The following is a 14,615-nucleotide window of genomic DNA, read 5'->3' as shown; positions in this document are numbered from 1 at the left end:
TAGTCTCCCCATTCGTCCTTGCAGTTTCCTTCGCCGCTCCGGACGGCGGGACTATCTGCCGGCCTCGACCTTAGACCCCTGTTCCCTTGGCGAAGGATTGCGAGACCACCTAGGCAGGAACTCGGGGGTAAGGGAAAACGCTGACATCAGTTCTGAGCTTTCCTATTCGTCAAAACTGAAGAGCCGCAGTTCGCAGTTTATTTTTACGTGTGGAAAGGGGCGCGGGCATCTTCGGGGTGTAGCCGCGAAGGGGGCCGCGCTCGTGGGCTTTTAGCTCGAGCTATTCCTAGCTGGCAGGCGCTCGGTCTGGCCGAGCGCGGAGGGAGTGACCGTTGAGAGCTGGTGCAAGGCGCGCCAGTTTGACTGTTGGGATGCGGTGTCCCTCGCCTCTGTGCAGGCGTTCGGCTAGGCCGGGCGCGTATAGTTGTGGCCGTATACTGACTTTTGTTTGTACCCATCTGTAAATAGCCTGTATAAAAGTTCGTTTCTCACTAAATCGCTTCGCCTGCAAGTCATATCATCGAGAAGCCTTCAAGCGGTGCATCCAGTTTCTGGAAATCACCGGACCAACACCACCGGCAAACCTTTACTGGCGCAGTCGACAGGATTGGCGCTCTGCAGCGGCCCCGAGGAACGGACGAAGACATCCACAGAGAGAACGACGAAGTTCGGCATCCAAGGCGAGATACCGAAAGGACGACAGGCCACGGAGGTACGAAGGTGCGAACCGCATCGGGCGTGAAACGCCGAAGACAAGGCCTTCAACAGACACAGAGTGGTATCCCTGAGCAACGGCGGCTGCAACGAGGAGGCAAGAAGAGGTCTCCGAGGAAGAGAGTGCTGCAGCCGTGGGTAAGAACGAGGCGGCATCTGACTGAGAGGTTCGAGAGGTCGTAGGAGCCATGGGCAGCGACGCGACGGCAGAGTGAGTCCCCCTTCCTATTTGCTTGCCTCCGTAGCGCTCGAGCCGCAGGGTTAGGGAGCAACCGGTGTGATGGCCGCATTCAGGTGTTCGAGTGGGCAATACGCCGGGCGCGCTTTATGGTCCAGGCTGGACGATGTCAGCCTGGATCCCTCGAGCGCGAGCTAGCGATAGCCAAACAAGAGTAGAAGAAGATGAAAGAATCTCTCCAGAAAGAGCAAAGTGCGCAGCAGGAGATGGTACCGCTAGAGCGAGCTCAGAGCCGATCACCCCCTCCGGGTAGAGGAGACGGCAACGAATCGCTGAGCAGTGTAACAGAGGATGTGGTTGGTTGCTGCAGCTTGAAGCCGGTAGGAATTGAGAGCGCTTCGAGCAAAGCGCAAGTCCCGACAATGTAAAGATCGCTGCCGCATTCAGGTGTTCGAGTGGGCGTTATGCCAGGTTCGCCTTATGGTCCGGGCGAGGTAGTTACCTCTAAAATAAGCTGGACGATGTCAGCCTGGAATCTCTCGAGCGCAAACTAGCGATAGCCAAACAAGAGTACAAGGAGATGAAAGAATCTCCAGAAAGAGCGAAGTGTGCAGCAGAAGGTGGTACCGCTAGAGCGAGCTCAGAGCCGATCACCCCCTCCGGGTAGAGATGGCAACCAATCGCTGAGCAGTGTAACAGAAGAGGTGGTTAGTTGCTGCAGCTTGAAGCCGGTAGGGATCGAAAGCGCTTCGAGCGAAGCGCAAGTCCCGGAAAACAATGTAGAGATTGCTGGCGCTGAGTTGCCGGATGCTGCTCAGTCAGCAATCCAGGTTGAAAGAGAACAGCAGTCCCTACCTGCTGGCTTGCAGATGAGCCCCGTGGAGGGGAAGGCCGATAAAACCCATCCGATGGGCGACGCAAGTGAGGGCATGACGGACTTTTGCGTTGAACCTAATGAGCATGAGGAAAAGGGCGGCTCGCCAGGCGCAGGCGTCCAGTGTGAACTTTCTTTGCGCATTGACATGGAAGCGGTGCGTCGGGGGTGTTTCACTAATGACGCGGATGAAACATCGAGCTCAGCGGTAGCGGCGTTGCTTGAGGCGCAGGTGTCGCAGTTGACTAGAGCTGATTCTGAGACAGCGGACACGGGTACAAGCAATGCTACAGTGGAGAGATCGCCATACGGCAGATCAGGTGGTGTGGACAGTGTCTCCGTCCTTTACCGTGAACAGAGCACGGAAACGCGTCAAAAGTTTGCGACGCACGCCAAATCACGGCACGATCTTGGCGTGCCTTTGCCTATGCAGCCCGAGGGACTGGCGTACAGCGTAAAGACTCTACAGCAGTTGATCACGCAAAGCATGAAGGCCTCAGAAAACGTGGCTTCGTCCATAGTGAAGGCGCGTGGCCTGAGTGCGCTGACCGCCAACGAGGGTCGTAAGTTGGATAGACAGCAGCGCAAACGGAATGTTACTGCGCTGAACGCGTGTGCCAGCGGACACGGGTACAAGCAATGCTACAGTGGAGAGATTGCCATACGGCAGATCAGGTGGTGTGGACAGTGTCTGCGTGCTTTACCGTGAACAGAGCACGGAAACACGTCAAAATTTTGCGACGCACGCCAAATCATGGCACGATCTTGGCGTGCCTTTGCCTATGCAGCCCGAGGGACTGGCGTCCAGCGTAAAGACTCTACAGCAGTTGAGCACGCAAAGCATGAAGGCCTCAGAAAACATGGCTCTATCCATAGTGAAGGCGCGTGGCCTGAGTGCGCTGACCGCCAACGAGGGTCGTAAGTTGGATAGACAGCAGCGCAAACGGAATGTTACTGTGCTGAACGCCTGTGCCGCACCGATATTCGATCGTAGATGGTGGGTGCGAGTGTTCGACCCGGGAGGACGCCGCTGAATTGTAGGCTGCGTTGGCCATGCCCACTCCACCTTTAACAGGCCTCGCCATGTCCTAACAAGAACCCGTGCGCAGGTATGCAACACGGCTAGCCTTGGTAGCACGTCTCGAGATGAAACAAAAGGCTCGAGTAAGCGCGGATGCAGTAGGTGGGTGTGGGGGGATCCAGAGTTGGCAGGACTCAGTGTTCAGGGACTACAGACATGGACATGACCGAATGTTCTTGTGCGGCAGTTATGCTGATTTTACCTTGTGTGCTTCAGTGATTACGGACAGTGTGATATAAACTGCTCGGAACTGTCTTTGTTTGCATATTACAGATGTTTGAGTGCCCCGAGAATGATGTGCTGTCTTAGTTACAAGATTGAGAGCATTTGTCATTGGCACTGTCATTAGCATTGTCATTAGCATTGTGCTCGGGATGGGTGTGAGTGTGTGACAAAGAGTCGCAGCGTGCGGGCTCGCAAGCTCCGGTTGCTTGCTCGTGCAGAGGTACTCAACCGCCACTTGCCGAACCCTTTTTGTTGCTTGTTGCCTCGGCTTATCTCTGAATAGATTAGTGGAGTCTTGGGGGGGAAGGTTTAGGGTTCGGCGCGCTGTCGCATCTTTTTATACATGTGTTGCGAATATTCCGCAAGAGGGCAGTGACCTAGGCTGCGCGTCCGGTTTTGTTTTATTTTGTTTTGCTTTTGTGCACCCCGTTAGAAGGGGACTCATGCCTTTTTGGTTAGTCTCCCCATTCGTCCTTGCGGTTTCCTTCGCCCCTCCTGGCGGCGGGGCTATCTGCCGGCATCGACCTTGGACCCCTGTCCCCTTGGCGAAGGATTGCGAGACCACCTAGGCAGGAACTCGGGGTAAGGGAAAACGCTGACATCAGTTCTGAGCTTTCCTATTCGTCAAAACTGATGAGCCGCAGTTAGCAGTTTATTATTACGTGTGGAAAGGGGAGCGCACATCTTCGGGGTGTACCCGCGAAGGGGGCCGCACCCGTGGGCTTTTAGCTCGAGCTACTCCTAGCTTGCAGGCGCTCGGTCTGGCCGAGCGCGGAGGGAGTGACCGTTGAGAGCTGGTGCAAGGCGCGCCAGTTAGACGGTTGGGACGCGGTGTCCCTCGCGTCTGTGCAGGCAGTCGGCTAGGCCTGCCGCGGATAGTTGTGGCCGTATACTGACTTTTGTTTGTACCCATCTGTAAATAGCCTGTATAAAAGTTCGTTTCTCACTAAATCGCTTCGCCTGCAAGTCATTACATCGAGAAGCCTTCAAGCGGTGCATCCAGTTTCTGGAAATCACCGCACCAACACCACCGGCAAACCTTTACTATGTCCATAACATCCAACTTTGAGCCGTCCTTTTTTCATATCTACCTTCCCCTGTCAAGCGTTTTGCTTTACTCCACTTGTGCATTTCCACCTGTATTATATTGGTTTTGTTTTGCCTCCTTAATTCTTTCATCGTTTCTACTTGTTTTCATTAATATTATTACTTTAAAACAGCGTACTCATGTGTGATTGTCTGTAACGCGTTCTCTAATTACATTTCTTATTGTGCTTGATTGTATTTTCTAGCTTGTATTTTCGAGGTTTTATATTCGTTCATATTAGGATTGGTTTATTCCTGATTGTATTTTGCTGTATACTGTACTTTTCTGTGATAGCTCCTTTTTGTTTTCTTTCCCTTTGTTTCTTTTTTCTGTTTGTTATTTGTATGTTGCCTGTGCTAGCTGTTCTCATTTCCCGCTGTTTCCGCTTTTTCTGCTTTTTGTTCGCTGTCACGCCTTTGTCTAATGTAGAGGCCTAGTTGATGTCTTTTTCTCTATCGCCTTGCCTGCTGCATTACCTCACTTCATTGTCTTCCTTTGCGGGGAAATGAATTTCCAATCTTGTGTGTATGTGTGTATGGCGTACCAGCAACAAGACCATTGGGTTGTTCCTGGGCACTGAAAACAAAGATTGATTATTATTATTTATTATTACTATTATTTGTGTTAAGCAATTAAAATTTTTATTGAATAAATTATAGCTTTATTAGATAATTTATTACAACAGCAGGCGAAAAAACAACCACATGCTGCCAGTGGCAATCGAGCCCACGACCCCAGATTTACGCGTCCGGTGCTCTACCAACTCAGCTACACGACGGCAGTCTAGTCTGCCGCTTTCGTGGGTATTTATGTTATAGCCTGTAAGCGAACCTTGAGAGAAAAAAATAGAAACGTTCCTCCCTTATGCACCTTGGTTTCGGTAACTGTTGGCTACCTTTCATTATATATATATATATATATATATATATATATATATATATATATATATATATATATATATATATATATATATATATATATATATTTATATATATATATATATAAAGATAATAACATATTTGGTTGCTAAAGGTAAAATGTAAAGTTGTGAAACGCGTCGTTCAGACATAGATTCATTTTGAGTCGACGTTTCGGACAGAGCCTGTCTTTTTCTCAAGCCTGTCCATTCGAAGTCTTCAGAAGAGACAGGCTCTGTCCGAAACGTCGACTCAAAATAAATCTATGATTAAATTAAGCGTTTCACAACATTGGATATATATATATATATATATATATATATATATATATATATATATATATATATATATATATATATATATATATATATATATATATATATATATATATATATATATATATATATATATATATATATATATACCTATGAAGGGAGCGAACAGTAAGCAAAACGAAGGTGCATAGGGGAACGTTATTTTTTTATGTGGTGTGTTTTCAGTGGGATAATATTACTTAGATTAATAAATCGCTTAAAGAAAATTACTTATAAAGCAGCAGAAAAAACAACCATGCCGCCGGTGGGATCCGAACCCATGACCTCCAAATATCGCGTTCGGTGCTCTTACCAACTGAGCTACGGCGACGGCTGTCCAATATGCTGCTCTCGTGGGTATTTATGTTTATTTGGTATACGCGAACCTTGAGAGTGTTCACCAGAGCCACCCTCGACCATAGCGACGGACGTAGCACGTCCTGTAATACCGCGAGCGTGACGTGGAACGTCATCTAACGGCGAGGGCGGAAACTGTGCGAGAGCCCTCTTAAGCAACCTGTGGCATCAAGACTGCCAGAACTGAGACCCTCGTTAAGCTATTAGCAGTCAAGGTAAAGTAAATGAGGGGCCCGTTTGACAAACTTATGAAGGGAGCCAACAGTCACCGAAATCAAGGTCCATAGGGGAACGTTATTTTTTATGTGTTGTGCTTTTCAGTGGGATGATATTTCTTAGATTCATAAATCGCCTAAAGGAAATTACTTATAAAGCAGCAGAAAAAACAACCATGCCGCCGGTGAGAACCGAGATCACCACCTCCGAATATCGCGTCCGGTGCTCTTACCAACTGTGCTACGGCAACGGCTGTCCAATCTGCAGCTCTCGTGGGTGTTTATGTTCATTTGGTGTATTGGTGTACGCGAACCTTGAGAGTGTTCAGAGCAGAAGATTAGACAGCCGTCGCCGTAGCTCAGTTGGTAAGAGCACCGGACAATATTCGGAGGTCGTGGGTTCGGATCCCACCGGCGGCATGGTTGTTTTTTCTGCTGGTTTATAAGTAATTTTCTTTAAGCGATTTATTAATGTAAGTAATTTTATCCAACTGAAAAGCACAACACAAAAAAAAACGTTCCCTTATGCACCTTGGTTTCTGTGACTATTGGCTCCCTTCATAATTTTGTCAAACGGGGCCCTCGTTTACCTTTTCTGCTAATAGCTTAACGAGGGTCTCGGTTCCGGCAGTCTTGATGCCCCAGGTTGCTTAAGAGGGCTCTCGCACAGTTTCCGCCCTCGCCGTTAGATGACGTTCCACGTCACGCTCGCGGTATGACAGGACGTGCTATGTCCGCCGCTATGGTCGAGGGAGGCGCTGGTGAACATTCTCAAGGTTCGCGTACACCAAATAAACATGAATACCCACGAGAGCATCAGATTGGACAGCTGTCGCCGTAGCTCAGTTGGTAAGAGCACAGGACGCGATATTCGGATGTCGTGGATTCGGATCCCACCGGCGGCATGGTTGTGTGCTCTGCTGCTTTATAAGTAATTTTCTTTAAGCGATTTATTAATATAAGTAATATTATTCTGCTGAAAAGCACAACACATAAAAAAATAACGTTCCCCTATGGACCTTGGTTTCGGTGACTGTTCGCTCCCTTAATAAGTTTGTCGAAGAGGCCCTTCATTTACTTTATCTTGTTCCGACAGAGCCTGACCATTCTCAAGACTGTGGTTACAGGGGTCTTCTTCCTCTTCTTAAGGCGTTTGCACTGGCACTCTTGTACGACACATGAACGAAAGAAACAAACGGAGGCAAAGAATACGAGAAAAGAAACAGATAGAAAGGGAAAAAGGGGGAACAAAGAAAAAAGAAAAACGCGCTGTCCCACGCCGCCCACCCCGCAGCCGCGGGGAGCCGACTCGGGACAAGGAAAAAACAGGAAAACACGGAGCGGGAGGGGTTAAAGGCTACCCATGAAGGCAACAGAGCGGCCGTATGTAAGGTGCACAGGAACAGACGGTGGCGGGATCGCCCTACACACAAAAGTTAGAGACGCGTGCTCTCGCGTGCCCCGACCATAAAGAGTAAACAAATAAACAATAAAATGGAGACAGGGCCGGAGCTTCCATCATCTGGAACCACTTCGGCAGCTAGAACAAAGGCCGAATCGGCGGCGCCGTGAGCTTAACTAGACACACGTCCACTGTTAATGAAAACACCCAGACACACAATAGTAAAACATGCGTGCTCGTGCCAGTGTCGTGTGGCGGCTAAATGACAATGGCGGGAGCATTTAAGCGAGTAAGGTGCACAGAAACAGACGGTGGCGGAATTGCCCAACATACAAAAATTAGAGATGCGTGCACTCGCGTGCCCTGGGCAGAAAGAGTAAACAAATAAACAGAATAAAATGCAGACAGGACAGGAGACTCCCGAAATCTGCAACCATTTCGGCAGCCCGAGTCAAGGCAGAATCAGCGGTGCCGTGAGCTTAACTACACACACGTGCACTGTGCCTGAAAACACCCACAAAAAAAGTGGAAACACATCCGAATTCGGGGAAGTGCTGTGTGGGAGGTCGATGTGAATGGCGTAAGCACTTAGGCAAGGGTTCTTCAATTGCACCCCGTCGGCAGGGTAATCGAACTGGGAAGATAAGGGCGGGATGGGGTGGGGGATGAAGAATTTTGTGTGAGCTTGAAAAAGATGTCGCTGGCAAGAAACGACCGAGGTATGTCAAGTTGGCTCTCGTAATGACAGCAACGGCCCTGCAAGGGGCGGATGGAGAACAATACACCTGGACTTTCATTAATGCCGTGAGGAATTGTTCCAACTTTGTAAATGAAGTACGACTCGCGTTGTTCTCTTTCCCGGATGTTGTAAAACCCACCCTGTAGGACTGTTAACTTAATTGCATCAAATGGGTGGTTTCGCTCATTAATGTGTTTTGACAAGGGAAGGTTGGGTAGGGATAATATATGCGCGCGGTGGTTATTAAAGCGAATTTGTAGAGGGATGACGGTCTGTCTAATGTACTGCATACTGCACACACTGCATTCTAAGAGGTATTTTACGTTGCAGGAATCACAATCAAAGTTGCCAATAATTTCGCATTTGAAGCCTGAAGCTGTGCTTACTGCACAGCTTGATGTTTGCATGTATTTGCAGACCTGGCATCTACTTTTTCCACAGGGCTGGCGCGCCAAAACCGGCTGGTTATTTGTTTCTGAGTGTACTAGAATATTTTTAATGGTTTTTGGTCGTCTGTAGATCGCGTGAGGGGGAGCAGTGAAAATTGTGGTGAGGCGCTCGCTTTGTTCGAGAATGTTGAAATGTTTTCTGAGGATTTTGTTTACGTTAGGCTGGTTACTGGTGAAGGTAAGTACGAGATTTGCCCGGTGATCCGTTTCCTCGTTGTAGCGACGTTCCTCCAGTATTTGTTTTTGGTTGAGGTTAGATGCCTTTTCAATGGCATCGTCGACGATGGCGGGGGTATCGTTGCTTAATGAGGACTTCTCGCATGCGTTTGGAATTTTTATGAAGTCCTCGTCTTGGGAACATATTCTTTTAAATCGATGTGCCAGAGAGTATGGGATGCATGTTTTAGAGTGACGAGGATGGAAGCTTTGGAAGTGTAGGTATTGTTGGCGGTCCGTCGGTTTTCTATATACACCGGCGGTAAGTGAGCCTTCGTTTACGGAAATCTCAACATCTAGAAAGTTCCTTGTGGTGTTGGAGTTCGTGTAAGTGTAATATATGTTGAGGTGGACGAGGTTGAAGGTTTCAATGTAACGTATGAGGTCTTGCTCTGTGTCAGTCCATATTAAAAAGATGTCATCCAAGTAGTCTTTGTATAGGGTGAGCTTAAAGGGTCAATCTTTCAGAAATTTGGATTAAATATTGTGCATGAAGATATTGGCGTATGTGAGTGCCATCCTTGTACCCATGGCTGTGCCATTAATTTTCAAATAGTGTTCATTGTTAAATTCGAAGTTGTTATATTCGAGTACGATTTTTGCCAGTATTTCTAAAACACGTGGGGTAGGGAATTCCTCGTTTCTGTTTTGTTCAAGCGCTTCGATCGGAGATTTGTTGCCATCGAAATTAAGAATGTTTGAGTAGAGAGAGACTACATCTAGTGTTGCCAGGAAGGCTCCTTCCGGCAGTTTGAGACCTGCTATTGCGCGAAGGAAATGGTTTTTGTCGCGTATGTATGATGCGTGTGTTGGAATATGTCTAAATAGTGTGTCAATGTAACTAGAAATTGGTTCTGTAACCGTGCCGATGCCGGATACTATAGGGCGGCCAGGATTATTCTTTTGTGGATTTTCGGTACCATGTAGAATCGGCCTGGCGACGGGTGTGGTGCGGTGAGGGCTTTAGATAACCGTAGGGATATGTCCGCATTCTTCGCAACTTGACCCAGGGTCTCCGCTACAAAATGTTGGTATTGCGGAGTTGGGTCTCCTTCAAGACGTTGATAGAAACTAATGTTAGAGAGTTGTCTCAAGCCTTCTTCAATGTATTTTTCGCTGTCCATGACAACTATACCACCTCTCTTATCCGCTGGCTTTATGATTATATCAGTCCTTCTGCTCAGAGCCTTCAATGCATCCCGTTCATTTTTAGATAAGTTCTGCCTCCCTGGAGTGTGCTTCTTGTAGGCGTAAATAATGTATTTCTGGACGGCGTTAATGTACATGTCCAAGTGTTTGTCCCTCCTTATATTAGGAGTCCAGTGGTGGTTAGTAACGACTAGTTCTCTGCTATCCGCGGTTACCCACGCCCGATCAAATAAGTATTTCCGGAGCCGCAACATTCGTGCAAAGTAGTCCAAATCTTTTAACACCGAGAATTCGCTGTATTTACCGGTGGTAGGGCAGAATGTAAGGCCTCGAGAAAGGATGGATCTTTCGTCTGTCGTTAAGGCCCTGGCTGATAGAATAATAATATTATGCTGGAAAGCAAAGTCGGCACTTGGAACCGCAGGATTATTTAGTAGATGCTGTCATTTCAGATCGTTCTGCGCGTGTTTTCTGAACTGTTGATGTTTGTGTCGTTCTACTGGATTTGTTGTTGGAGCTTATTATAATAGTGGGGTAAATATTTGTAGCTGCCTCCGTTCTTGATTCTTTTTCTCTTGTTATTGAATTTGACCACGCCTGGTGTGGAACCCCAACTCGAATGAATTTTTTGCGTTTGGTCTCGCGTATCTCAGTCGCTCTTTTTTCCTCAATGAACATAAGCTCTGTGGCCTCCGGCGCGATAACGGTAATTTGTTGATGAGCACGACTCTCTTCCATTCTCAGAGCCATCAACGCCTTCTCAAAGTGGGCAATGGTAACTACAAGCAAATTTAAAGAGGCAGATTGTAGTATACGATTCCAATAATTCTTCTCCTCTTCACAAAGGTCACTCATTGATGGTGTTAACAAAACTTGTAAACCTTTTGGTACGATTTTTGATTCAAGATAGGCCTTTAGGCTATGAATATGTAGCTCATGCCTAATTCGTTTATCCTCAATTTTTCTTAATTTTAAAAATTTGGAGTTATTTGAGGAAGGCTGTCGGTAGGATGAGCGATAGAGAGTCGGCGTACTCACGCGGCCTGAATGTCACTGTTGACGAACCCGTTGTGCCAAACCGCAGCGCTTTCGAAGATGGTATCGTGATAGAGAGGTGCTGGGAAGTTCTTCTTTCCGGTTGGATATCGTATCAACCTGGCTCTCCACAGTGGAAGTCAGCTGACGCTGCGCTGCACTAGAATGGCCTGATGCTCCGGCTGGGCTTGCTGGAGTACTGGCGCCGTTCGCTCCGGATTTCGGTGTTGTGCTGGGAGTGGTGGGGGTATACACATGATTGGCCTTAGATGGGGATTGCTGTCGGTGGGTTCCAGCGGATAAGCGTGTTGCTGAGGTGGATCTCTCGGCGGTGCTGTCTTGTGTGGTGTCCCTGGGCGACTTCGGGATAGAGGGAACAACTTTACTCTCCAATTTGCGAAGATGTGGTGGCCGCGTTAGTGTCGGCAGTAGAGCTCTGTGTTGGGTCACGGTTGATCTTGCAACGGCTATCTCGGAGAAGAGCGCTGCGTTTTCTTGCGGTTTTTGGGGCGGCACCCTTGCAGGACCAGTGTTTTACCCTCCTCTTCCTGTCGCTGCTTCTCCGCGCTGGTCGGGAACTGTGGGTCTCCGGCTTGTATGTATTCTTCCTGGTGGCTCTTGAGAACCTCTGAGTAGGTGCGAGCCACTTGGGTGTGACACTTCACGCGTCTCTTACTGTTGTGTGTAGTGCGATCCCGCCACCGTCTGTTCCTGTGCACCTTACACGCCGCCGCTCTGTTGCCTTGATGGGTAGGCATTATTCCCTTTCGCCCCGTGTTTTTCTTTTTTTTCTTCGCCCCGGGTCGGCTCCCCGCGGCCGCGAGGTGGGCGGGGGGGGGGGGGGGGGGGGTCAGCGCATTTTTTTTATTTGTTCCCCTTTTTTCTCTTTCTATCTGTTTATTTTCTCGTATTCTTTGCCTCCGTTTGTTTCTTTTGTTCATGTGTCGTACATGTGTGCCAGTGCCAACTCCTTAAGAAGAGGAAGAAGACCCCTGTAACCTCAGTCTTGAGAAAGGACAGGCTCTGTCCGAAACGTCGACTCAAAATAAATCTATGGCTAAATGAAGCGTTTTCAACTTTGCATTTTGCCTCTAGCAACCAAATACGTTTATCTTTCTATACTGCATTTCATCGACGGCTACTAGCAACGCTTCTAAAACAGTTTTTTTGGAAATTTCCTCTTCATCCGCCAAAATGGGCAGTAATTGGAGATTCACAGACTAAACACCTCTTCAACCACTTTGACGCTGCGAGTCGGTGCTCACCGGCCTTCATTACCCAACATGGAGCCAAGGTCAGCTACCTCAAGAATCTACTGGACTTTGTGCCTCCAAGTGTGATCAGTGTGATTCTGCATTTGGGAACAAATGATATCAGCAGCGACGTCATCCAAACCACGATCGAAAGGTACGCAGAAGCCTTCAACATCATCCGCACTGAGCGACCCAAAATTCAAGTAATATATGCAACGCTGGTACTACCCCGCGCCCCTAACCGCCGGCGATGGTCTAGTAGCTGGCGATTCGTTGATAAATTCAATCGCCGCGTTGAGAGGTTCAACTGCCAGCTTGCTGAACTTCGTCGACGAGAAACCAATGCGTTTTTCCTCAAATATTCGCTGGAGACCTATCCACCATCCAGTGTCCTCGCAGCAGATGGAGTTCATCCAAGTTTTGGTGGAGTTTCCATCTTGTCATGGCATATTTATAACCTCCTCCTTGACTACCAGCGACATTTCCTGACAGAATGCAAGACCACCTGCCGGCAAGAGACGATTTCAGACGCTTCCTCGTGCATTGTCATACCCAAGTGGATCGCTCCTACTCAGAGGTTCTCAAGAGCCACCAGGAAGAATACATAAAAGCAGAAGAACCACAGTTCCCGACCATTGCGGAGACGCAGCGGCAGGATGAGGAGGGTAAAAAACTGGTCCTACAAGGGTGCCACCCCAAAAACCGCAAGAAAACCCAGGGCTCTTCTCCGAGATGGCCGGTGCAAGATCAACCGTGACCCAACGCAGAGCTCTACTGCCGACACCAATGCGGCCACCACATCTTCGCAAATTGGAGAGTAAAGTTGTTCCCGCTATCCCGAAGTCGCCCACGGAGACCACACGAGACAGCACCGCCGAGAGATCAACCTCAGCAACAAGCTTATCCGCTGGAACCCACCGACAGCAATCCCCATCTAAGGCCAATCATGTGTATACCCCCACCACTCCCAGCACAACACCGAAATCCGGAGCGAACGGCGCCAGTACTCCAGCAAGCCCAGCCGGAGCATCAGGCCATTCTAGTGCAGCGCAGCGTCAGCTTACTTCCACGGTGGAGGGCCAGGTTGATACGATATCCAACCGGAAAGAAGAACTTCCCAGCACCTCTCTATCACGATACCATCTTCGAAAGCGCTGCGGTTCGGCACAACGGGTTCGTCAACAGTGACATTCAGGCCGCGTGAGTACGCCGACTCTCTATCGCTCATCCTACCGACAGCCTTCCTCAAATAACTCCAAATTTTTAAAATTAAGAAAAATTGAGGATAAACGAATTAGGCATGAGCTACATATTCAGAGCCTAAAGGCCTATCTTGAATCAAAAATCGTACCAAAAGGTTTACAAGTTTTGTTAACACCATCAATGAGTGACCTTTGTGAAGAGGAGAAGAATTATTGGAATCGTATATTACAATCTGCCTCTTTAAATTTGCTTGTAGTTACCATTGCCCACTTTGAGAAGGCGTTGATGGCTCTGAGAATGGAAGAGAGTCGTGCTCATCAACAAATTACCGTTATCGCGCCGGAGGCCACAGAGCTTATGTTCATTGAGGAAAAAAGAGCGACTGAGATACGCGAGACCAAACGCAAAAAATTCATTCGAGTTGGGGTTCCACACCAGGCGTGGTCAAATTCAATAACAAGCGAAAAAGAATCAAGAACAGAGGCAGCTACAAATATTTACCCCACTATTATAATAAGCTCCAACAACAAATCCAGTAGAACGACACAAACATCAACAGTTCAGAAAACACGCGCAGAACGATCTGAAATGACAGCATCTACTAAATAATCCTGCGGTTCCAAGTGCCGACTTTGCTTTCCAGCATAATATTATTATTCTATCAACCAGGGCATTAACGACAGAGGAAAGATCTATCCTTTCTCGAGGCCTTACATTCTGCCCTACCCCCGGTAAATACAGCGAATTCTCGGTGTTAAAAGATTTGGACAACTTCGCACGGATGTTGCGACTCCGGGAATACTTCTTTGATCAGGCGTGGGTTACCGCGGATAGCAGAGAACTAGTCGTTACTAACCACCACTGGACTCCTAATATAAGGAGGGACAAACACTTGGACATGTACATTAACGCCGTCCAGAAATACATTATTTACGCCTACAAGAAGCACACTCCAGGGAGGCAGAACTTATCTAAAAATGAACGGGATGCATTGAAGGCTCTGAGCAGAAGGACTGATATAATCATAAAGCCAGCGGATAAGAGAGGTGGTATAGTTGTCATGGACAGCGAAAAATACATTGAAGAAGGCTTGAGACAACTCTCTAACATTAGTTTCTATCAACGTCTCGAAGGAGACCCAACTCCGCAATACCAACATTTTGTAGCGGAGACCCTGGGTCAAGTTGCGAAGAATGCGGACATATCC

At 48.0% G+C, this 14,615-nt stretch overlaps 1 protein-coding gene across 1 annotated transcript in view; it reads left to right on the top strand.

Annotated features, from left to right (window-relative positions):
* Positions 1–305: 305 nt before the first annotated feature.
* The window catches only part of LOC144101885 (kinesin-like protein KLP2), a 126,055-nt gene continuing 111,745 nt past the window's right edge, over positions 306–14,615 (top strand). Inside the window, exon 1 of the mRNA XM_077635111.1 lies at positions 306–925. Coding sequence (XP_077491237.1) covers positions 903–925 — 23 coding nt within the window. The 5' untranslated portion in view covers positions 306–902. The remainder of the gene's footprint in view (positions 926–14,615) is intronic.

The sequence above is a fragment of the Amblyomma americanum genome, chromosome 1, assembly GCF_052857255.1.
Source record: "Amblyomma americanum isolate KBUSLIRL-KWMA chromosome 1, ASM5285725v1, whole genome shotgun sequence".
Taxonomy (NCBI): Eukaryota; Metazoa; Arthropoda; class Arachnida; order Ixodida; family Ixodidae; genus Amblyomma; species Amblyomma americanum.
The sequence above is the reverse complement of the archived record's forward strand: the minus strand, read 5'-3'. Positions and strand labels throughout refer to the sequence as shown.